The sequence below is a fragment of the Tupaia chinensis genome, unplaced genomic scaffold (genome assembly GCF_000334495.1).
Source record: "Tupaia chinensis unplaced genomic scaffold, TupChi_1.0 Scaffold149922_1, whole genome shotgun sequence".
NCBI classification, from domain to species: Eukaryota; Metazoa; Chordata; class Mammalia; order Scandentia; family Tupaiidae; genus Tupaia; species Tupaia belangeri.
The window spans coordinates 1,784,538-1,807,579 of record NW_006209766.1 but is presented as its reverse complement, the minus strand read 5'-3'; the positions used below and the strand labels follow the sequence as shown (position 1 = coordinate 1,807,579).

The window sequence follows — 23,042 nt, the reverse complement described above, 5'->3', positions numbered from 1 at the left end:
GTACCCCTGGTGCTGTAGATTGGTTTATAGGGTTTTTTTTTTTTTTTGGAGAGGTTTTTCACTATGGGGCATGTGTGCTTGCTAGACAGAGAGAGACAGAGAGACAGAAAGCGAGAAATCACCCCCCAGGGAGGATGGTCACACCACAATCCCTTCTCCTCCATTCTCTTGGGATCTTGCGCACACACGCACACGCGCCCAGCGTGAGTTTTAAGCCACCGGGTCCGGGACACGAACCGCGGTCGACTACGTGGGAGTCCAGCGACATAGCCATTAGGCTAACTGCTGGTTCCCTTGGCTTCTAGTTTTGTAAAGTATTGTGTCTGCCGCGCCACCATGGCTGGGCCAGCTAGTCCCTATTTACTGTATCAGACAGGGCGGCTCTGTAGCAAGCAATTCTCTTCACCGTTTGTAGATGAGGACATTGGGCCACAGAGAAGTTAAGTCATAGAGCCAGTAAATGGTCATGTCTGGGCTGCGATTTGAGCTCAGGCTTCCCTCATCCACCCCATCATGCTGCCTGTATGCCATCAGTCCACCATGACCTTCCAAGGCCTCCTCTCAAATCGTATCCTCCCTTGTCTCTCCAGACGGGCACGCTGCGGTTTTGCGGGACGACAGAGTTCGCCAGTGGCCAGTGGGTGGGCGTGGAGCTGGATGAACCTGAGGGCAAGAACGATGGCAGTGTTGGGGGCGTTCGGTATTTCATCTGCCCTCCCAAGCAGGGTCAGTTCCCCTGGGGCCCGGGGGGTGTGGGTGGGTGTCCATGCGGTAGTTCTAACGCTGCTGACTGTGTAACGGGCTACGGAGTGAGGGCACGGCCCAGGGCAAAGGTCTGGACAGCTCCAAGCCCAGGCTGTGTCCCCCCAGGTCTCTTTGCCTCGGTGTCCAAGATCTCCAAGGCTGTGGATGCTCCCCCCTCATCTGTCACCTCCACGCCCCGGACTCCCCGGATGGACTTCTCCCGTGTCACCGGCAAAGGCCGCAGGGAACACAAAGGTCAGAAAGGAGAGCCCTGGGGGTGGGAAGAGCCAGTCTTGGGGATGTTCTGTGGTTGCCTTGGCTTCTGAGACTCGTGTTCTCCTTTGACTAAAACTAGATTTAGAGGGTCAGGTCTGAGCTCCTGACTTCCGTGACTCAGTGTCTCACTGCTCAGTACTTGCCTCACTCAATTCCTGGAGAGACCTGTGGATGCCCTGCCTTCTGTGACTGGCTTTCCTGTCAGGCCCAAAGTGTCCTCCCTGCTTTAGGAAAGAATCTGAGTTTCATAACTTACTCTCAGACCCACTCCCACCTCATCTTTTTTTTGAGAGGTTTTTGCTGTAGGGTGTGTGCGCTCCCCAGAAAGAGACAGAGAGACAGAGAGACAGGAAGTGAGAAATCACTCCCCAGGGGGATGGCCACACTGCAGTCCCCTCTCCTCTATTCTCCTCTCGGGATCTTGGGCACACACACACACATACACCTGGTGTGAGTTTAAGCCACCAGGTCCGGGACTTGAACCACGGTCAACTACATGGGAGTCCAGCAACATAGCCATTATGCCAACTGCTGGTCCCACCACTTCATCTTTTTTATTTTTTTTATTTATTAATTTTTTGGAGAGGTTTTTGCTATAGGATGTGTGCGCTCACCAAAAAGACAGAGAGAGACAGAGACAGAAAGTGAAAAATAACCCCCCGGGGAGGGTGTGTGTGTGTGTGTGTGTGGCCACGCCTCAATCCCTTCTCCTCCATTCTTCTCTCAGGATCTTGGGCACGCACGCACATGCACCCGGTGTGAGTTTAAGCCACTGGATCCGGGACTCGAACCTCAGTCGACTACATGGGAGTCCAGTGACATAGCCCTTACACTAACTTCTGGTCCCCCTATTTCATCTTTTTTTTTTTTGGAGAGGTTTTTGCTATAGGGCGCGTGTGCTCACCAGACAGACAGAGACAGACAGAGAGACAGAATGCGAGAAATCACCCCCCAGGGGGGATGGCCACATCGCAATCCCTTCTCCATTCTCCTCTCGGGATCTTGGGCACGCACGCACACGCGCCTGGCGTGAGTTTAAGCCACCGGGTCCAGGATGCGCACCGCGGTTGACTACATGGGAGTCCAGCGACATAGGCATTACGCTAAATGCTGGTCCCTCCCCCTATTTCATCTTAACAGGACAGTTTCTGGGGGGGAGCCAGACAGTAGCATGGTCATTAGGATGCCAGCATCCTACATAGCTGACTCGATGGTTTGAGTCCCGGACCTGGCAGCTTGAAAATCATGTCCAGCATGTGTTTCTGCACACCCAAAATCCCAAGAGGAGAATGATTGTGACATGGCACCCCCCTAGGGGATGATTTTTCACTTTACCCCTCTTTTTCTCTCTTCAGCAAATGCATGCACTCTATAGCCAGAATCTTTAAAAAAAAAAAAAAAAAAAAAAAAAGACAAAGAAAAAGAGGCAATTATTTCTGGATTCTCGACTTCTGTCTGTTTTTCTTTGGACCCATGTATCCTCAGCTTTGAGTAAATATTTAAGGGTTCTTCAGGTTTTGAGCTGTTTCGTCTCAGGCTTAAAGCCCCTCTCTTGGTTCTCAAGCATCTGAGATTCAGTTTCCCTTTAAATCCAAAGCTCTCCCCCACCACCCAATTCTGGGGAAGTCTCTGGAGTTTCTCTGATTGGACAAGGTTTCTGCCTTGGAGATTTCCAGGTGGCAGAGGGTCCCCAAAGGTTGGCATCTGGGGCTCCACCCCTACCCCCTGCACCCTCTCTCCCCAGGAAAGAAGAAGTCCCCATCATCCCCATCTCTGGGCAGCCTGCAGCAACGTGAGGGAGCTAAGGCCGAGGTTGGAGACCAGGTCCTGGTTGCAGGCCAGAAGCAGGGGATCGTGCGCTTCTATGGGAAGACAGACTTTGCTCCGGGTGAGGAGGGACCTCTGGGCTGGGAGGCAGGCGGGGCCTGCAGGCATGCTGACACTCTCCTGCTGCAGGTTACTGGTATGGCATTGAGCTCGACCAGCCCACGGGCAAGCATGATGGCTCTGTCTTTGGCGTCCGATATTTCACCTGCCCCCCAAAGCACGGGGTCTTCGCGCCAGCATCCCGTATTCAGAGGTGAGCCCAAACTGCAGCCTCCAGCCCTGGGCATCAGGGTTGATCCCCACAGAAGGTCTCCTGTCCTCGGACCAGCAGGACACCAGGGATAACCTCCCACATGCTAGTTCTTTCTTCCTAGGCCCCCTGGGGCTCAGCTCCCAGTCAGACCCTGGCCTCTTGTGGCTCTGACTTCTGTCACCCCTTGTGTCTCCTCAGGATTGGCGGATCCACCGATCCCCCTGGAGATAGTGTTGGAGCCAAAAAAGTGCATCAAGTAACAAGTGAGTTGGGGGTAGGGTGTGAGGAGGAATGTGGGTCTGGGGATGAAAGGACGGTCATGGGGTCCCAGGTGTGTGCTGGTGACAGAATCTCTGGTACTTTATTGGGGATATGGAGTCCAGGAAAATGATGAGACATGGCCCCAAAGGGAAAAGGTACTATAGGGTGGTATCCAGGTAGGTACTGGTAGGGACATGGATAGGTATTAATGACAAGGAGTCTGGGTGGGTACTGAGAACATGGGGCAGTCTAAAATCCTCTCACCTGAGACCCTGCCCTCCTTTCCAGTGACGCAGCCCAAACGCACGTTCACAACAGTCCGGACCCCAAAGGACATCGCATCAGAGAACTCTATCTCCAGGTGCGTGGCCAAGCCCTGTCCTCTCTCCCATGGGACATTCAGGGAGAGGCACCCACAAAGCCACAGGACACAGCAGCCTGGAGCTCTGCTTGGGGCTGGAAATAGAGGCCAGGAAACCGGTGACTTGTAAGCATGCCCAGAAACAGCCTTTAGGGTAGAGGGCCTCAGGCTGAATTCTGGTGGCTCCCACTTTGAGGGGGCAGGTAAAGGAAGCAGAACACTCCACTACACATGAGCCTAAGAAGACACGGGCAGAGAGGTAAAGGTGGAGTCCACAAAGGCCAGATCCCAGCCACTGGAGGGGCAGGAAGGGGGTGAGGGAGCCAGAGGCTCCTGCACCCACATCAGGGTGTGACCCGGTTCTCCTCCTCAACAGGTTGCTCTTCTGCTGCTGGTTTCCCTGGATGCTGAGGGCGGAGATGCAGTCTTAGAGGCCCTGGATATCCGACAAAGAGACAGAGTCCCCTCTAGCATCCTGACACAAGGAGCCCCCAAGTCACCCTGAGATAGATTCCCAGTAACACATCCAGAATAGAGATCCCCATTAGCCAGCCCTCGATCACTGAGGCCCCATTATTAACAGATTTCCCCCATGATAACCCCCAAATAACCCCTTGTCACCCAGAGATTCCCTGAGTAGCACCTTCAGGCTAGTCCAGCCCCTCAGAGCAGACCTCCCCCCCGATGAACAGATTTTTACATCACCCCAAATGACGGTGACCCTCTCCACATAATGCTCTACAACTAAACATTTTTGAGTCCCTCATCACTAGATCAGAAACTCCACCATTAACAAGGATTCCCCCCACCCCAGTCCCCTTGAAATTAATATAGGTCACACTTCCAGAGTAACAGACCTTCATTTTGCTATCCCCCATTTAACATCAATCCTCTTGAGATGTTGTGACCCACCACGGTTTCCCCAAAGCCCTTACATGCCAACACCAGAGACTCCTTCCATCCCGAGACCTTTGTTCTTACCCCTCAAGAAGAGACCCACCTTAACCAGCCCACTGTCACCTCCAATTTACAGACACTAAAAGAGTCCTGGAAGTGCTAATTACAGGACCTCCAAGTCTTCCTATTCACTGCACCCTTGAGAAACCCCCAGTGCCTTGTATGAAGCCCACCCCACATGGCCCATAGCCTCTGTGCTGGCCAGGCTCCCAGAAAATTCTCTATTTTTTAACTAATGACTATCCCTTTGGGGAACCCCAAAATTTAGAGGCCCCATTCTGAGACTCTGGGAATCCCAAACCCCAGAGTACATATGTCCCTAACTTCATGTGCCCCTAAACCCTATAGCCACTAGAGGACTCCTAAGGTCCTAACTCCCAGGACCCCCAAATCATATACTTCCTAAAATCCCCAGGGAATCCCAAATTTAAAAATCTAGTCCTAAGCCCCCAGAAAACCCCAATCATGATGTTCTTGTGCCTGGGATGGAGGAGACTAGTCAGGATCACGTTCCAGGCTCCCAGGGTACCTCAAGCTCTATTCACAGGCACCAAGAGACTCCAAACAACAATCTCATCCCTGGAAACTGGAGGACATCAATGCCCTGAATCCATGGATCTCAAGACACCCAAATTCCAAGAGCCCCAGCCCCAAAGGAACCCCCAATCCTAAAGTCTCCATCTTACTATATGGAGGGGCCCCCAGGCCCTGAGAGGATCCCAAAATCTGGAGCCCCCATTTCAATCTATGTTCTGGTCACAGGTCCGAGATACATATCTGAGTCACTGGCCCCAAAGGACCTTGTAGCACCTGGGCCTGATCAACAGCCTGAGGAAGAACCTGAAGGCCCACGGGGTCCAGGGTGGACCTGGGGCCCTGACTACCAAGGACAGCTCACGACTGCCCCTTCACTGCATGTCCCCGAACAGCATGACCCCTGCCCTCTTCAATAAAGACGTTTCTATGGCCTGTCTGCGTCCGGTCATTGCGGGTTGCTGCCCCATGAGTATCCCTGCAAGGGGAGGATGGAAGAAGCCCTCCCTTCATTGTCGCCTTCCAGCGGCAAGGGCATGGTGGTTTAGCCTGGGGGGAGTCCGAACAGCCTCTGGCGTCCTTCCCGCCATGGCCACGGCTGCACCGCCCATCTGAGCCAACTCGGCGGTATGGATGGGTTCAGCTCTGCGGTTCTGGTTGGCCGGCGCCAGAAGACCCATCCCCAGCAGGTTCCCAGTGTCTCGGAGGCCGGAGGCGCAGCCTATCCCTGAGCGAGAGGCCAGGGGCGGCCGAATGCTGAGCCGCGCGCCGATTGGGTGGAAGGCGGGCCCTTAAGGCGTCTGAGAGCTCCCATTGGCCTGAGGACTCTCGTCACTAGTGTGGGGCGGAAGCAGCTGGGAAGGGGATGCGGGTGTTGAATTTGGAATTTGGAGGGGACGCTGGTGGACGGTCAGTTTGGGGGATGCCCGGGGCGCATAGATGGGTGTCTAGGAGAGCTGAGGGTGGCGATCCGGGGAATCTCACAGTGGGATCCCTAAAAGACTCGGAGCCGGAATCTGAGGGTTTTGAGAAGAGTCGGATTCAGGGCTAAAAGTCCAAAGGTGCTGGGGAGAAGGGGGGCTTGGAAAGGGAAGTCTGAAGGAATTCATAGTGGGGGGATCCGAGGAGGCTCGGACTGGGGAACAATGCTCCAGAATGGGAGATCTGAACGAGTACGGGCCGGAGGAGGGTCCATGGGGCCTTGGATGTTGTCAGATGGCCGAGCCCATGGTCTCTCGCCTGGAGCAAGGTCTCACGTTAGGTGTTTAAAGGAGCTCTGGGGTCAGAGAATGTTCTCTGTGAGGATTGAGAAGGCAGACGTGTAGTTGGATGGCCCTTGGAAAGCGTTTGGGAGGAGTGTCTGGATGTTTTTTGTGTCCACGCAGTGAGCTCGGGGGGCTGCGCTCTGCGGCTTTTGAGATGCCAAGGACTCGGGTTTTAGAGACCCAGTAAGTTTCACAAAACGGTGAGGTTAGGGCACGGCTCTAGCCTACGATGAGGAGGAAAGCTGAGCGTGGGATGCTTAGTGACTTCAGCATGTCCTCCCCTCCCCACAGGACTAGGTGCAAGGAGTTGATGTCAATGGAGGAGCAGGACGCCAGGGTCCCATCCTTGGAACCATTCAGGGTGGAGCAGGTTGTCAGGACTGGGGACGCAGAGGGTGAAGGTGGGGACTAGAGGGTGGAAGGTGGTGTGGGATAGGCAGGTTGGCTTCTGGGTTTGTGAGCTGGGACTACCCCCTCCCTGCAAATTCATTCTTACCCTCAGAGTCCAGCCCCACTCTCTCCCCACTCCCACCCGGAATGGGTATTAATCCCTCAACTTCAGACCTGTTCTGTCTGAAGACATCCCGAGCCTCTTTCCAGAGAGAGAGAGAGAGAGGTTGCTTGGCAATGATGGGGACCCTGCATGGGTTGGTGGGCTACACCTTCAGGGGGTCTCTCTATTCTAGGCACCGCCTGTAATTTACTATGTCCCTGACTTCATCTCCAAAGAAGAGGAAGAGTATTTGCTTCGACAGGTGACCACAATGCCCTTCTGGTCTGTTTCCCCCTTCTCATATCCCTTCCCAGACCCCAGGCCCTGTACGAGAAACGCCAAGGATTCAGTGATGATCCTAGCAGAAAGGAGACGATCATACAGCATCTCTCCCATCCTCCCTGTCCCTCTCTCAGCACCTGCTAGGGAGTTTTAGAAAAAGCCTCCTTTTCTAGGAAGTCTAGTGGGAACCAAACTGATTCTTTGCAAGGTGATGGTTATCTTGAAGCTTAGACTCCCTGTATGGATAAAGCCCAGTCAGGCCTCCAAAATGAGGATGTTACTGAGATTAGATTCCTTGTTCTGGAATACTCCAATGTAACCCCAGTGTCTGAGGAGCAAAGATGTTCCAGAGCTCAAACTTTCTGTGCTGAGGTAGTCCAATCTTGATTTTTCAGAGGAAAAGAGGTTATAGGGCCAGCCAGGTGCATGGTCGTTAGGGCAGCTGGATCCCACATAGCCAACTGTATAGTTCAAGTCCTGGACCTGGTGGTTTGAAAAACATGCTGCGTGGTGTGTGTGTGTGTGCCCAAAGTCCTGAGAGGAGAATGGAGGAGAAGGGATGGTTATCTCCCTGGGGAATGCTTTCTCACGTTCTCTCCCTCTTGGTCTCTGGTGAGTGCATGTGACCTATAGCAAACCAAAAAAAAAAAAAAAGGAAAGGAAAGAAAGAAAATAAGGTTATAAACATGCTGAGAGAGCCCAGTCCAGCCCCCTGAGATTACGGAATGAAGAATTTAGCATTCCCATTTCTGTGCTGAGATAGTTTAGGAATCAGAATGTTACAGAGTCAACTCTTCCCTGTGCCAAGATAGCTCAGCATAGACCCAGAGTCTTAGGAACAAGGACTCGGGAACAGACCACCTATTCCAAGATGGCCCAGCCTGTGTTCTGTTCTTGAGGTTTGGGGAAAGAAGAATTCATAAAGCTCAAAGTCTGCACTGGGACAGTCCTTTGCAGCCTCACAGTCCTAGTTACACACAGATGTTCCCACAGAGGTCAATCAAGTTTAGCTACGGAACAGACTCTTACGCCGTGATTGCCCTTTCCAGCCCATTCTTAGAACTGAAAAATGTACAAATCTTAGAATCCCTGGGGGCCAGCCAGTGGCATGGAGATGAAGGAGACGGGATCCCACATGGTCCACTGCACAGTTCAAGTCCTGGACCCGGTGGCTTGACAATAGGCAGAGATGTAGAAGAGATTGCAGCACGATCATTCCCTATGGGGAGTGCTTTCTCACTTTCCCTCTCTGTCTCTCTACTGAGTGTATGCATCCTCCTGCAAAATTAAAAAAAAAAAAATCCCTAGGCCAAAATAGCCAAGTCTAGCCCCATAACCATGAAGAGACAGGATATTGTTGACTAGGATATAGAATTCTTGGATTGCAATAGCCCATTCTTACCCATGGGCTCTTAGAGTGAAGGGTTTTCTTTTCTTTTTTTTTTTTTTTAGAATTATTTATTTAATTTTCATTTATTTATTTATTTATTTTTAATTTGAACAGCTAGAACAGAGAAAGAGTGAAAGAGGGAAAGTGAGAAAGCAAGCCACCAGGTCCTGGGACCAGCAGGTGGCATGGTGGTTAAGGTGCTAGACACTTCCACATGGCTGACCATGGTTCGAGTCCTGGACCTGGTAGCTTGCTTTCTTGCTTTCCCTCTCTCTCTTTCTCTGTCTGTGTGTCTCTCTCTCTGGCCAAACTAAAATAAGTTAATGAATAAATAAAATTAAGTAATTCTTTAAAAAAAAAAAAGAAAGAAAGAAAAGAAAAGAAAGCCACCAGCTCCGGGGGTCGAACAGTACTCAGCCATGTGGGAATGTCCAGTGCCTTAACCACCACACCACCTGCTGGTCCCAGCAGTGAAGATTTTCAAAGTACTTTTGCTGTACTGAGAAGCCCGTTTAGCCCCCCCCCCCCCCCCCCAGGCAATAGGAACAAGGAGGTTCCAGAGCTCAGACTGTGCTCAAATAGCTCAGGAATCAGGAAATTAGAGACTGGCCCCAGTAGACTGAGTAAAGCACTTGTGTAGTCCTGGTTCCTTTCCTCAATCCTGGTAGACAGATGGGCTTTGGGGCCAAAGGCCTCTCCAGAAAAACAAAGCCCTGAGAACACATGACCCCAGAGAACAACCCCTCAGATACTGAGATGACCCACCTCCACCCCAGGTAAAGGCCCCCGTGTTGGCCTGTGTGGGAGAATCATGGAGGGATGGTCCTGAAAAAAGAGTGACCCCTTTCCCACCTCCTAGGTTTTCAATGCCCCAAAGCCAAAGTGGACTCAGCTCTCTGGAAGGAAGTTACAGAACTGGGGTAAGTGTTCCTGGCTGCGGCATGGGTGGTTCTGGGATGTGAACTGGGGTAGGAGCCTCAGATACAATGGTCTCAAGAAAATGGGGGTTCCTGAGGGTCCCAGGCATCCCAAGGGCCAGAAGGATTCTGAGGGATCATTGGAGGGCCTGAGAGGTTACAGATATCTTGGTGAGCTGGGAGTTTCCCAAAGGGCCCAGTGGTCTAGAGAAGTCAGGAAACCTTTGAAGGGCCCACTGGCAATCTCCAAAGGGTCAGGGATCCTTGAGGGGGGTCAGGGTGCTTCCAACCACTGGGATATCCCTAATGGGGTCTCCAGGTGCCAGGGCTCCTTGGTTGGGTGCTGTCAGAATCCCATTGCGTTCCCCAGGTGGGCTCCCCCATCCCCGGGGGATGGTCCCTGAACGGCTGCCCCCATGGCTCCAGCGCTACGTGGACAAAGTGTCTGATCTCAGCCTTTTTGGGGGTCTCCCAGCTAACCATGTCCTCGTGAACCAGTATCTGCCTGGGGAGGGCATCATGGTAACCTCATACTCTCATCCAGACCCCCACAGTATCAGCCTTCCCCCAGACCTCTGAGCTACCATGGGCAGCACCATGTTCACCCACCCTCACACTCAGCGAGCAGCCATGCACCCCACCCTGGCATTCATGTCCTGTCCCCAGCTTGGGAGCCTCCCTTGAAACCCGAGGGTGGGGGGTATGGACTCCTGCCCCGCCCAGCCCTGGTGCCCACTCCCCAGCCCCACGAGGATGGACCACTGTACTACCCGACCGTCAGCACCATCAGCCTGGGCTCCCACACCATGCTGGACCTCTACGAGCCGCGACAGCCTGAGGATGATGACCCTACAGAACAGGTGGGCCCTGAGATAGTGTCCCAGCCATTTGTGGGTGCTCCAGCATCCCACATCCTACGACATGCCCCATCTCACCTGCCTTTGGGATACTCCTGGCTCCCAAACACCTTCCCCTGTCCTCTGACGGGATACACCCAACTCCTCCAGACACCTAAGCTGTTTGCTTGCAGAGTACCCTAAACACCATGATAATCCACAGACAACCCAGTACCCCTCCCTGCTGAATGGATGTTCCTGGCACCCCACAGAACTCCCGCCCCCACATGCTCAGGGTGTCCCTACAGCCCAGAGTACTCGTATACTCCAGGAAGGGCGCCCCAGTATTTCAGCAGACACTGACATCCTTACACACTCTACTGTCCTCCCAGTCCTCTGCCCCCTGCACCAGGCACCCTAACGGTGACAATCCTGCCACTCCAGTAGTGGTCTTCGGTACAGGGTACCCTCAGGTTCTTGTCCCCTCCACACATGACTGCCTGACTGGCTGCTCAGAGATTTCTCACTCGCTCCCCCAGGTATCCTGACAGCACCTTCTTTTTTTAGTAATGTTTTCTGACACCCCAGTGTTCACAGAAGCGCCCCTGGACACCCTGGCCCTCTGCTCCTTGGGGCTTTCCCTGTACCTCTCCCTGCTTCTGTTGCTGTGACACCCCTCCTGCTGTGCAGTGTTCAGTACACCCCAGTGTCCTGGAATAGCGCCACCCCCATCTTGGCCTTATCTCTGTCCCCACCACGAGAGGGCAGTAGTTCTCAGCCCAGCGCAGGTGCCCCGGGGTCTGGGGCCCACACCAGGGAGGTCCCAGCTGCCGCTCTCATGCCTGCTGGCCCTGTGTAGCCCCGTCTGCAGCCTAGTTCTGCCCCCTCCGGAGGGGCTTTTCCCTTCAGGGCAGCCCCAGCTCCAGGTCACCCGTTTTCATTCCTGGGTCCCCAAAGATGCTTGCTCCTCAGGCTTTCCTCCTGAGAACTTGCTGACCCCCGAAGCCGGCTGCCCTGTCGCCCACCCTCTGACCTCTGGAGATCCACTGACTATCCCCTGCCTGCCCCGCAGCCCCGGCCCCCGCCCCAGCCCACCACCTCGTTGCTGCTGGAACCGCGCAGCCTGCTGGTGCTCCGTGGTTCCGCCTACACACGCCTCCTCCACGGCATAGCTCCAACCCGCGTAGACACGCTCGACAGCGCCTCCCTGCCGCCCAATGCAGCCGCTTGCCCGTCGGCGCTGCCGGGAGCCTGCCTGGTGCGCGGCACCCGCGTTTCACTGACCATCCGCCGCGTGCCTCGCGTGCTGCGCACTGGCCTCCTGCTCGGCAAGTGACTGCCAGGCCTCAGGGCCGCTGGGATTCCCGCCTCCTGCCCCCTCCGGGTGGCCTCAGCTCTGATCTGGGAACCCTGGGGAAGAGGCAGCTCCCTTGGTTTATTTATCTTCCCAGTTATCTTGTGGGAACCACAAGAGAAAATCCCGTTCCCAATAAACCAAAAACATCTTTCCTTGGTTTCGATTTTTTTGGAGTGGGAGGCAGAAGCTTGGGTTCCAGAGGGGTGCTGCATCTGGGACCGTGATACAGGAAGTAGCCCCTGGGGACAGACGTATGGGTCGCTGGGTGGAGCAGAAGCCAGGGCTCTTGGGGGGAGAGTTACATCTGCCACCCCTTGCGATGGGGTGGGGTGATCCAGAGAGGTTTAGCTAGGGGTTCCTCTAGGGAGGAAGGAGTTAAGTGGCTCTGCTGTCACCTGAGCTGGGCATCAAATTACCTGGGTCCAGGTTCTAGGAAGGGGTGGAGCAAGCCTGGCCCTGGGCCTCTTCGGCAGCCTCAGGCCTGGGTAAGTCGTTGAGGAGGTCTGGAGTGAGCACCCTTGGCCTGGGAAAAGGCTTTTACTGGGTATCCTCACCTGACTCTGTCCCCAGGCCCTCAGCTATGGCCCTGTCCCCATCTCTGGGCCCTAGACTACCCCCAGAGTCCTCCCCCCATCCCCCGGGAGCCCCTAGGGAGCTGAATGTTGCTGGCTGCGTCATCTGCCCTGCATCTGGAGAGGAGAGAACCAGGTGGGGGCTGGGGCTTGGGAAACTTGGTCCCAGGAGGAAGGGGGCAGGGGCAGGGGCCAACCAGCACAGGAGATACTGTGGCAATGAGCCCCTGGGGAGGGCAAGGGGCTAGGGGTGGGCTTAGGGAGGTGTGGAAAATGAGACTTGTTGATGTCCCCTACCTCCCAGGCCAGAGCAGGCCCAGAAACTGAGGCAGGACTCCTCCGATCCTCCTGATCACTTCCAGGGTGGGCTGAAGGGCACCGAGCCCACCGCTGGCTCCCCAAGACTGCCAACACCCTCTTCCCATGAGGACCCAGCAGGGGGCAGACACGGTGAGGTGAGCCAAGGTGAACAGACCCCTGCACTAGCCCACACCTCCTCTGTGTCCCCCAGAATCTGTTCCTGCACATGGGAGGGACGAGGTGATGATTCTGGAAAGGCCTTGGGCATTTGTGGGAGGAAGAATGTTCTGGAAAATGTTCCATTACCAATCAGTTTGGGAGTGCATTCCAATATTTGAACCACTAGGAGGGAAGTATTTAATCTTGGCCCCTGATGCAGCTGCATGGCTACTGGGGGTACCCAGACCCATCACCCCCTCCCTTTCCAGACCCCAGCCCTCACATATCCAGGTTTCCAGGAGCCTTGAAAACCTGGAGACCTTAAATTAGATGTCCCCAAGCTTGGCTCCATGGAGAAGGCCCACAGGAGAGAGCAGCCCTGGCATAGACCCAGAGGTGGACCCCGCTACAGAGAAGCATCCAGAAAGCAGAAGCCTGCAAGAAGGAGGGTGGCAATGGGAGAGGGCATAATATCTCCCAGGCCAGAGCAGGCCCAGAAACTGAGGCAGGACTCCTCCGATCCTCCTGATCACTTCCAGGGTGGGCTGAAGGGCACCGAGCCCACCGCTGGCTCCCCAAGACTGCCAACACCCTCTTCCCATGAGGACCCAGCAGGGGGCAGACACGGTGAGGTGAGCCAAGGTGAACAGACCCCTGCACTAGCCCACACCTCCTCTGTGTCCCCCAGAATCTGTTCCTGCACATGGGAGGGACGAGGTGATGATTCTGGAAAGGCCTTGGGCATTTGTGGGAGGAAGAATGTTCTGGAAAATGTTCCATTACCAATCAGTTTGGGAGTGCATTCCAATATTTGAACCACTAGGAGGGAAGTATTTAATCTTGGCCCCTGATGCAGCTGCATGGCTACTGGGGGTACCCAGACCCATCACCCCCTCCCTTTCCAGACCCCAGCCCTCACATATCCAGGTTTCCAGGAGCCTTGAAAACCTGGAGACCTTAAATTAGATGTCCCCAAGCTTGGCTCCATGGAGAAGGCCCACAGGAGAGAGCAGCCCTGGCATAGACCCAGAGGTGGACCCCGCTACAGAGAAGCATCCAGAAAGCAGAAGCCTGCAAGAAGGAGGGTGGCAATGGGAGAGGGCATAATATCTTGGCCCGCCGGTCCTGACTAGCCCTCGGTGTTCTCTAGCACACCATCTCTGGCCTGGAGGTATTGGAGACCGAGCAGGACAGCCTGCACCTTTGTCTACTGGGGCTGGGTCTCCGGCTGCAGGACCTGGAGAGAGGCCCGGGGCGCTGGGTATTGGCCCAGAGCAGGATGGTCCAGCTACAGGTGGGCAGGGGGAGGCCGGGGTGTGGGAGGTGGGGCCTCAGAAGTGGGTGCCAGCTTTCTGGGTTGAAAATGGGTTTATTACATGTCCCAGGTCTCTGGATGAGAAATGGGGTGGGGGAGACTCCAGGTGCAGAGCCTCTGGCATCCCTGGTGTGTGGGGTGATGTCCAACCATTGTCCCCAGGCCCTACAGGAAGATCTACGAGGGGCAGCTGAGCGTGTGGATGCACTGCTAGCATTTGGTGAGGGACTGGCCCGGCAGAGTGAGCCTCGAACCTGGGCGTCCCTGGAGCAGATCCTGAGGGCCCTTGGAGCCCACCGAGATGCCATCTTCCAACGGCTCTGGCAGCTGCAGGCCCAGCTGGTCAGCTACAGCCTGGTACGGCCCACCCTGGAGGTCCCTGGCCCAGACCCAATCTCACAACGCCCATGACGCATATCCTCTAACCCAGGTGTTCAAGGAGGCCAAGGTGCTGGACCAAGACTTGGAGGTTGAGGGGGATTCAGATGGGCCAGAACCTAGTGGGATCTGGGGGCACTGGGCACCCGGTGGCCTCCCCATTCCTGCAGAGTTGGAGTGGGACCCAGCAGGGGACGTTGGACGCCTTGAGCCCTTGAGCCAAAAGGCAGCTCGGACACCAGGGGCTCCCTGTGAGCTGTGTGGCCATAGGGGTCTCCAGGAGCGAGGACAAGACCTTGAGGTGAGAGCAGTGCCCCTTTAGGGACCCCTCCCCAACCAGGCACTCTCAGGGGACCTCTGTGTACCTTCTAGCACTGTCTTTTCCTTTCAAGGACATCTTGGTGCTGCTGTATTCCCCTCTATCTTATCTCTTGGTGTCTCCATGTTTTCCTTGCTCTCTCCATCTGTCTCTGTCTCTGTCCCCCTCTGTCTCATTGGTCCCCTCTTTCCTGTCTGTCTCTGTCTGTATCCTCAAACTCACCTCTTCTCACACTGCCCCTCCCTTACTGAGTTACAGGCACACCCAGGCACTCTAGGGCTTCTACAAACATGCCAACTTCACTTCCATTTCCAAGCCCCCAGCTGCATGCCCTGCTCACCTCCTCACTCCATTCCAGCCTTTCCTATCACCTCTTAGAAGCGTGCCTTGGGCTCCAAACACCAGCTCTTCTTACACAGTTTCCTAACAGCACTTGCCACCATCTACTTTATACGCTTCTTTATTAATTGATGCGCTCTCTCTCCTGCTAGAATAGAAGCTCCTGGGAGGCCAAGACTTTGCCTGTTTCCATCCCCACTGTGTCCCCAGCTCCTAGACTAGTGCCTGGCATGTAATAGATACTCTAAATATTAGTTCAATGAATAAATAAATAATGTCTCTCCTTTCATAGGTTCTTTGGTTCTGCCACTCTCGTTGTTTCTCCCATGAGATCTCTATTGCCCCGGAATCCATCTCTATGACAACCTACCCAACATTCCCCCTCCCCAAACATGTTTCTCTTGGTGGCTCTCCAAGAACCACACACCTGTCTCTTCCACAGGACGTGCTTGCCTTGGGCCTCAGCTACCGGAAACACTTAGCAGGTCACCGAAGAACCTCCCTGCTCCGAAGGCCTCAGGTAAGCTGGTCCCAAGCCAGGTGTAGGGCTCAGGAATCTTGATAGCCCGTGACAGAAACCCAACCAAAACTGAACAACACAAAAAAAGGGGGTGCTGTTTTGTTCATGAAACTGAAAAATCTAGGCACTGAATCGGAACCTCAGAAGCTCTCAGAGCTCTGTCCCTCCCTCTTTTGGGCTCTCCTTCCCCATGATGGCTCCCTTCTTAGCAAAATGACTGCTGCAGCCACTGCACACTGACTTCCCACTGGCCTGCTCACCCCAGGGGGAGGGGAGAGCCTCTGACCTACTAGCAACAGCCCAAGTCCCAGGCATGGGTTTGTGGGCTGATCTCCGAACCAACTGAAGTGCTCTGACTGGCTGGGTCTGGGTCACGCACCCAGTTATGGAAGTGGGAGCCAGTTTCGCGAGACCAGGAGGTCTGAGAGTGGGGATTCCACCTTCCAAATGAGCCACCGTTATCAGGAAAGAGGGACTGGGTGGAGGACAGGCAGCAAGAGACATCTACTACACGTCAAGGTGTTCCCAGTCCATGTGGGGTCCTGGGGCTAGAGAGGGTGCCAAAGAAGTAAGACCAGCCCTATAAGTCTGTGTTAGCACGTGGAAGTCCACACGAAGTGTCCCTTGCTGCCATTCTGCTGCTCGCTGCTGTCTCCCCTAGGACAAGAAGCAGCAAGCACGTCTCAGTCTCCAGGACGTGATGCTGGAGGTGGAGCCTGGGTGAGATGCTGGGAGTCGGGTCTGGGGTGTGGAAGAAGGGGCCCTGGTGGCGGCCACCATAACTCGTAACACTGTGTTTCCCTTCTTAGGGCCTCTGCTCCTGCATCCAGGCAGCCCCTGCCCTTCCTCCTTATCTTTCTCCTCGTCGTCTTGTTCCTGCTGGGTGCCACATTGCTCCTGTACCTGTCAGGGGGCCCCTGCTGCTCTCACTCCCGACTGGCCAGGACTCCCTACCTGATGCTCAGCTACGTCAACGGTCCCCCCCCAGTCTGAGTACACAGCTCAGGTGCACGTAATAAATGGCACTGTCAAAGGATGTGTGAGGACATTGGCACTGTACTAATGGGATGTGGCCCTGGTACGTCTGGACAGACCCAGAACTGAACCAGCCATCTTGGGCTTTCCCAGACCCTGACACAAAGATTCAAGCATAAGCTCTTTTATTGGGACAGTGGTTGGGGGTTGAGGACATGAGCCTGGGAGGGGAAAAAGCCAGAACTGGGTGAGCTAGCGAGCCGGCTGCTTCTCTGGGGACCTCTGAGGAACTGTGTGGAACACCAGAAGTCAAAGTTGTTCCATCCAAAGGGTGAGGAAGTTGTGGCATGTATTATTACTTTTAGTTTGCCAGAGGGTACGTGTGTTCAGTGGAGAAAGTGGGAAAGCACTCCCCATTGCCATGGGGAACAGTCATGCTGTAATCATTTCTCTCCCATTTCTCCCTCCTTTGGGCACGATGCACATGCACTCAGTGTTTTTCAAGTCACCAAGTCTGGGATTTGAACCACACAGTCGGCCATGTGGGATGCAGGTCCATAGGCTGGCCCTATTTTTTTTTTTTTTTTTTAGTTTATTTATTTCTAAATAAATGGGTGAGAGACACACACCCACAAGGTCTTCATGCAACGATCCATCCTCGTCTTAGCCAGCCACGATCATGGTTTCGCATGTCTTCACTCTCAGTGTACAAGGCAGCCCAAGACACGAACCTGAGACTGTTCTATGTGGCCTCAGCATAGCAGTGTGGTGGCACTCCTACTGTGTCATCGTGGCTGGCTAGCTGTGGCATTTAAGAGTTATTTAACTTCATTATCATTATTATTTTAATTTGACCAGAGAGAGACAGAAAGAGAGTGAAAGTGAGCAAGCAAGCTGCCAGGTCTGGGACTCAAACCATGGTCAGCCATGTGGAAGTCCAGAACCTTTAACCACCACACCACCGGTTGGCCCCTAGCTGTGGCATTTATATGCCAGCTCCTATCTCTCACTGTTAAGGACTCTTCTTGGGGAAGAACCTGCCTTTCCCATGAAGGCTTCTGCTTAAAAGAAGCACAGGTTCTTGCCACAGGAAGCTAGAGATAGTGGGAGAAAGAGGCAGGTGATGAGTGAGCTGCTAACAGCACCTGCTACAGCCCCGACTCCTGTCCATACAGGTGTTCTGCTCAAACATTCTATATTATGGGCTGGGCCATCACTGGCCCAGGACTGTGAACCCCCCTCCCCCTTCCCAGAGTCTTGATACCAGGCTGAATTGTCAGGGCTCAGTCCCAGAGCTTTAGGTAGAGGGACAAGAGATGGGAACAAAATCAGACTCAAAAACAGAGGCAGGATGGGACCAGCAGTTAGTGTAATGGCTATGTCGCTGGACTCGCATGTAGTAGACCACAGTTCACGTCCTGGACACGGTGGCTTAAACTCACGACGGGCGCGTGTGCGTGCATGCCCAAGATCCTGAGAGGAGAATGGAGGAGAAGGGATTGCGGCATGGCCACCCCCCTGGGAGATGATTTCTCGCTTTCTGTCTCTCTTTCTGGAGAGCACATGCAACCTGTAGCAAAAATCTCAAAAAAAAAAAAAAAAAAAAAGAGGAAGGAGCCCTGTGCGGAGAAAAAAAAAAAAAAAAAAAAAAGAGGCAGGAGCCCTGTGCTGAGTCTTGGACGTCCACTTAACAGAGATCCCCTCTATTTTTGCTTAATTTGCTATAGGGTGTGTGTGCTCACCAGACAGACAGAGATGGAGGTGGCTGGAAGGGGTATGAGAAAGCACTCCCATAGGGAGTGATAATGCTGCAATCCCTTCTCCTCCATTTCTCCTTTCGGAATTTTGGGAACACATGCCCTTGCACCTGGTGGTTTTCAATCCGTGTCTGCGACTCAAACTGAGATCAACAGGAGCTGGTTTAACCACTATGTTACCAGGTTGATCCCCTCTCCTCTAATTCTTACAACTACCCAATGAGGTAGCCCCACTTAACAGAATGGGAATAGCACAGAGGGGAACTCACTGGCCGAGGCTTCAGAAGCAGCAAGTGACCTGAAGCCCATTTCTCACCAACTTTAAACAGAAAGGAGAATTTGTTTTCATGGGTAAATGAGAAGTTCAGGACTTCACGCACAGCTAGAGCTCTCTGGCTGTGTTCCTATCCTAGTGGTGACCACAGTGTCCCCCAAAACCTCTGGTCACATGTCCCAACAAGTTAGCAGAGGAGTGTCACTCCTTTGTAGTTCCAGTCTAAGCCCCAAGGCTGGCTCCCTGGCTCAGGTCACATGCAGCACCTTGGGTGGGGCCTTTGTCAACCCTCCCTGAACCATGAGGCCTGGAAATGGGGGAGGGATGGGTTTCCAAAAATATCAAGGAGCTATTCCTAGAAGTAGGGGAAGGCTTGTGAGGTGGTGGGAGAAGCAGCAGATTCTGGAAGATTCCAGGTTCAGTGAAAAGTCAGGTCTATCCTTTCCAATCCTAGGAGAAACCTGCCCCCAACCAAGGAGGCTTGGACTTTCTGGGACCCCCAGCAAATACTGCAGTCAGAATCTTGGCAACGTTGACTCAAGAGACCCAGGAATAGAGCAAATCTGTGTGTTTCATCCATTAACAAATACAAATGCTGACTGTTGTGAGCCCTGGTCAAGGAGCAGCAATATGACAGTGAAAGGGGGCCAGCTGGTGGCGTGCTGGTGAAGGTGGCTGGGTCCCACATGGCTGACTATGTGGTTCAAGTCCCAGACTCAGTGGCTTGAGAAACAAGTTGGGTGTGTGTGCATGCTTGTCCAAACTCCCAAGAGGAGTGAGAAATGGAGAAGGGATTGTAGCTTGACCATCCCTTACGGGGGAAGGGGTGCTTTCTCACTTCTCTCTCTCCAGCGAGTATATGTGCCCTCTAGCAAATTTTAAAGAAGGACTGAAGAGGGACCAGCAGTTAGTGTAATGGCTATGTCGCTGGACTCCCACGTAGTCACCACGGTTCGAGTCCCGGACCCGGCAGCTTAAACTCATGCCAGGTGCGTGTGCGTGCGTGTCCAAGATCCCGAGAGGAGAATGGAGGAGAAGGGATTGCGGAGTGGCCATCCCCTCTGGGGGGTGATTTCTCTCTATCTCTCTATCTCTCTCTGTCTGTCTGGCGAGCACACGTGCCCTATAGCAAAAACCTCTCCAAAAAAAAAGGACTGAAGAAACAAAAAGACTGAAATCTTTGTCCTGTGAAGCTGACATTCTAGAGGGGAAGACTGACAATACATTAAATATGCGGTAGGCCAGATGGTGACAAGTGCTAAGGGGAAAAATCAAACAGACAAAGGGAAAGGAAGTACGATTTAAACAGGGCAGTTGAGGAAGACATCAGAGAGACAGCTTTGTCATTGTGTTTTATTGGGTCATTGGAAAAGTCATGATGCATTCTTGCATAGAAAAAGTCATGATTTTTCTGATAACGATCCAATAATTTTATGCCTTCAGAGCATACTATAGCAAGGAAATAACCACACAGACTCCTGTATAGTACTGTCTGCTGGGAATACAATGTGAGCCACAAATATAATTTTATTTCTAATTGCTAAAGGTACATAAACTTACTGGGGGTGGGGGGAGCCCCTCAGTCAGGAATGGTCACACAAGACTCAGATCCCATGATGAAGAATAATTAAGATAAGGCAGGAGATGGGACCAGCAGTTAGCGTAATGGCTATGTCACTGGTCAACCACATAGTCAAGCGCGGTTTGAGTCCTGGACCCGGTGGCTTAAACTCATGCTGGGCGCGTGTGCGTGCGTGCCCGCCCAAGATCCCGAGAGGAGAATGGAGAAGGGATTGCAGCGTGGCCATCCCCCCGGGGGGTGATTTCTTGCTTTTCTGTCTCTCTGTCTGTCTGGCAAGCACACGCGCCCTATAGCAAAAATCCTCCCCCCCCAAAAAAAAGAGATAAGGCAGGAGATAGGGATCTTAAACTTAAAGACAGGGTCAAGGCCCAAAGAGAGACACGGTAGCTTTACAAAAGATGGAGTCATAATGGCTGTTTTCACAAACAAAAGCTGGCTGCATTAGGACTCAAATACACTATAGCTAAGGGCAACAGTTTCTATTTACCAACAACATTCTAACAAGTACAGATTGCTGCTATGGTCTGCTGACCCCACAAAGAATGGGGTAATAAATCACTCAGACTACAATATAACCATTTTTTTAAGAATTATATAATTATATAATTTATTATCATTTTTAAATTTTGCCATACGGCACTTGTACTTACCAGAGAAGCAAAGTGAGAAAGCAAGCTGCCAAGTCTAGGACTACAACCGTGGTCGACCATGTGGAAGTGTTAATACCTTAACCACTATGCTACCTGCTGACCCAGTATAATTATTTTCGTACCTTAACCACTATGCTACCTGCTGACCCTGTATAATTATTTTCTAATGCCCACTTCCTTATTAAAAAAGCAGGCCCCCTATTCAGGCTATAAGATATAAACCCCAGTGTAAAGTACTTCACCTACAAACCATTTGGGACCTCTCCTTGCTATGAGAGCTGTTCTTCTCTTTTGTGGTTTTGGTTTTTTTCCCCTTTTCTTTCATAGAGGTTTTTGCCTTAGGGCATGTGTGCTCACCCCAGAGAGAGACACACACAGTAAGAGGGAAAGTGAGAAACCATTCCCCAAGGGGGATGACCATGCCGCAACCCCTTCTCCTCCATTCTCCTCTTGGGATTCTGAGAACACACGCACACATGCCTGGTGTGTTTCCAACTGCTGGGTCCAGGATTCGAACTGTGTTTGACGTAATGGGAGTCCAGCGCCTTTACCACTATGTCTCTTGCTGGCCTAGTTTCCATTTATTTAACTGACATGGGTGCAAATACAGCTTAGGGGTGCAAAGTGCAGTACCCCAAAGCATGTCCGGGGAAGATCCACATGGGGGTATGGGAAGGTTATGCCTATGGTCTATGGGCCTATCTCCCCTCCCTGCCCCAGGGGCTTACTGACAAAAATCCCAACTTTTAGCTAAGGGTTAACTTCAGCCAGGTTTGAGAAAGAAGTTCCCAGGCTTTGTGAAATACTGAAAAGGGTTTGAGAGCTCCACTACTGCCCCAGGGGTTACCAGCCACCTCAGTTCCATCTCTTTTCCTACCTTTCTACCCTCCATTAAGGAGTAAACTAGGGTCTCTTTGGGGTGAAGCCAGGAAGAGTCTCCTCCATGAATCTGCTTCAGGCAGTGTGCCAGCCTAGAGGGGTCCAGCCTGGAAGAGAGAACACCCCACAAGCACCCCCTCACAGAGGATCACATCCCAGGGCGTATGTGTGTTGGTGGGAGGCTTTTCAAAAATGCCCAGAACATTCACTTTGGCATTACATATTCTAAAATTAGAAAATACAGATTAGCATGACCACTGTGAAAAATCTCCAGATCATAAAATCCTTACGACTATTAATAGGGAAGTAAGCTCATCCCCAATTTTATTCCCTTTGTTAAACAGCTGTCCTGAGGGGGGGGGGGGTCACAGAAGTACGCTGCCCTTCAGCTTCATCCAGTAAAGGTCTTGAGGGGTCTTTAGTTGATCAGCTGGAGTGACAGACCCCTTGCTCCTTACTCATGATCCTAGTTTGTCACAATGAAGGAGACAGTTTTCCAAACAGGTACTCAGCGCTTCTCACCGTTCAGGGCATCTTGCTAAACTCAGCAAAGTCTGCTCTTCTCAGAGTTAAAGACCAGGCTCCTCCGAGAGCCAGGGGTGGGTGTGTTCTTGGGGGTCAAGAGAAGGGTGCCTCCGTCTAACTCCGGCCATCAGAGGGGCATCCCGGCTCCCCATGCCTTCGGGTAAACAGATTACAACTTGACATCCAGGCCACCCTAAGACCTCAGACGCTGGTGGGGAAGAAATGTGACCTGTCACCACGCAGCGCCATCTGGAGAGGTGGGGCATCTCTCACCGTCCATCACGGGACTCTCTAGGCCCTTACGTTGCCAGGAGGGATTCCCGTTTCCCCAGTCCGTGGAAACAGTCTCTAAAGACCTCTCACCTTCCTTCAGATGAGTTCTGATACCCCACAAAGTCAGGCGGGCACCCTGGTCCCCCTGCGCCATAGAGTGAGCTCTCTTCTCTGCCTGTCACCGACCATCAGGTCGGGTCACCGGTGCCCCCTTGCCGTCGTGAAGGCTCCTTGAACCGTCACCGTCGTCAGGGAGGGACTCCGGGGCCCGCGTGCCCCCCGGCTCCTCCTCCTTCGGGCCCCGCGGGCGCACGAAGGCGCCTATGGCCGTGGCGTGGCCGGAGCGCAGCAGCTGGAGCTGGCGCCGCCCGCGGCGGTACAAGTACTCGATGCGCAGGACGTCGGAGCGTGGCAGGCAGGCGTGCTGCCGGAACTCAGCCCGCACCCGCGCCTCGGCACCCCGCTTCCCCCG

The 23,042-nt window shown here is 53.3% G+C and overlaps 4 protein-coding genes across 10 annotated transcripts in view; 3 read left to right on the top strand and 1 right to left on the bottom strand.

The window, feature by feature from the left end:
- Positions 1-5,648, top strand: part of CLIP3 (CAP-Gly domain containing linker protein 3) — a 19,899-nt gene extending 14,251 nt beyond the window's left edge. For both annotated transcript variants that reach the window (XM_006171681.3, XM_027769511.1), the window contains exons 10-14: positions 2,765-2,908; positions 2,977-3,100; positions 3,299-3,363; positions 3,650-3,722; positions 4,099-5,648. In XM_006171681.3, coding sequence (XP_006171743.1) covers positions 2,765-2,908; positions 2,977-3,100; positions 3,299-3,363; positions 3,650-3,722; positions 4,099-4,153 — 461 coding nt within the window. In that variant the 3' untranslated portion in view covers positions 4,154-5,648. The remainder of the gene's footprint in view (positions 1-2,764; positions 2,909-2,976; positions 3,101-3,298; positions 3,364-3,649; positions 3,723-4,098) is intronic.
- Positions 5,649-6,040: 392 nt separating this feature from the next.
- ALKBH6 (alkB homolog 6, nucleotide demethylase) lies at positions 6,041-11,904 on the top strand. 4 transcript variants are annotated; one of them, XM_006171679.3, is made up of 7 exons: positions 6,041-6,122; positions 6,770-6,848; positions 7,165-7,233; positions 9,503-9,563; positions 9,931-10,082; positions 10,304-10,420; positions 11,469-11,904. In XM_006171679.3, exons 1-7 carry the CDS (start codon positions 6,079-6,081, stop codon positions 11,730-11,732), a joined length of 786 nt encoding a protein of 261 aa, XP_006171741.1. In that variant the 5' UTR covers positions 6,041-6,078; the 3' UTR covers positions 11,733-11,904. The 4 variants fall into 4 exon arrangements, with proteins under 4 accessions (XP_006171741.1, XP_006171742.1, XP_027625304.1 ...); XM_006171680.3 differs by having other exon boundaries at positions 6,056-6,122; positions 10,342-10,420; positions 11,469-11,601; XM_014585446.2 differs by lacking the exon at positions 6,041-6,122 and adding an exon at positions 6,353-6,661.
- Positions 11,905-11,972: 68 nt separating this feature from the next.
- Positions 11,973-16,691, top strand: SYNE4 (spectrin repeat containing nuclear envelope family member 4). 3 transcript variants are annotated; one of them, XM_014585444.2, is made up of 8 exons: positions 11,973-12,461; positions 12,630-12,780; positions 13,935-14,078; positions 14,262-14,456; positions 14,539-14,778; positions 15,578-15,655; positions 16,317-16,375; positions 16,465-16,691. In XM_014585444.2, exons 1-8 carry the CDS (start codon positions 12,334-12,336, stop codon positions 16,646-16,648), a joined length of 1,179 nt encoding a protein of 392 aa, XP_014440930.1. In that variant the 5' UTR covers positions 11,973-12,333; the 3' UTR covers positions 16,649-16,691. The 3 variants fall into 3 exon arrangements, with proteins under 3 accessions (XP_014440930.1, XP_006171740.1, XP_014440931.1); XM_006171678.3 differs by having other exon boundaries at positions 14,530-14,778; XM_014585445.2 differs by lacking the exon at positions 14,539-14,778.
- Positions 16,692-21,981: 5,290 nt separating this feature from the next.
- SDHAF1 (succinate dehydrogenase complex assembly factor 1) lies at positions 21,982-23,031 on the bottom strand (the record flags this gene model as incomplete). Its single annotated transcript, XM_006171709.2, is given in 1 exon segment — positions 21,982-23,031. A coding segment is annotated over 1 exon segment (283 nt), but the record flags the coding sequence as incomplete, so codon positions are not given.
- Between the last annotated feature and the right edge of the window lie 11 nt (positions 23,032-23,042).

Coding starts and splice junctions, on each gene's coding strand:
- ALKBH6 (XM_014585446.2), top strand. CDS start 6,543: ATGGCCCTTGGAAAGCGTTTGGGAGGAGTGTCTGGATGTTTTTTGTGT. Junction 6,849..7,164: donor AACCATTCAGGGTGGAGCAG/GTTGTCAGGACT, acceptor TCTCTATTCTAG/GCACCGCCTGTAATTTACTA. Junction 10,083..10,303: donor TGCCTGGGGAGGGCATCATG/GTAACCTCATAC, acceptor CCCACTCCCCAG/CCCCACGAGGATGGACCACT.
- SYNE4 (XM_006171678.3), top strand. CDS start 12,334: ATGGCCCTGTCCCCATCTCTGGGCCCTAGACTACCCCCAGAGTCCTCC. Junction 14,079..14,261: donor GCAGGATGGTCCAGCTACAG/GTGGGCAGGGGG, acceptor CATTGTCCCCAG/GCCCTACAGGAAGATCTACG. Junction 15,656..16,316: donor CCCTGCTCCGAAGGCCTCAG/GTAAGCTGGTCC, acceptor TGTCTCCCCTAG/GACAAGAAGCAGCAAGCACG.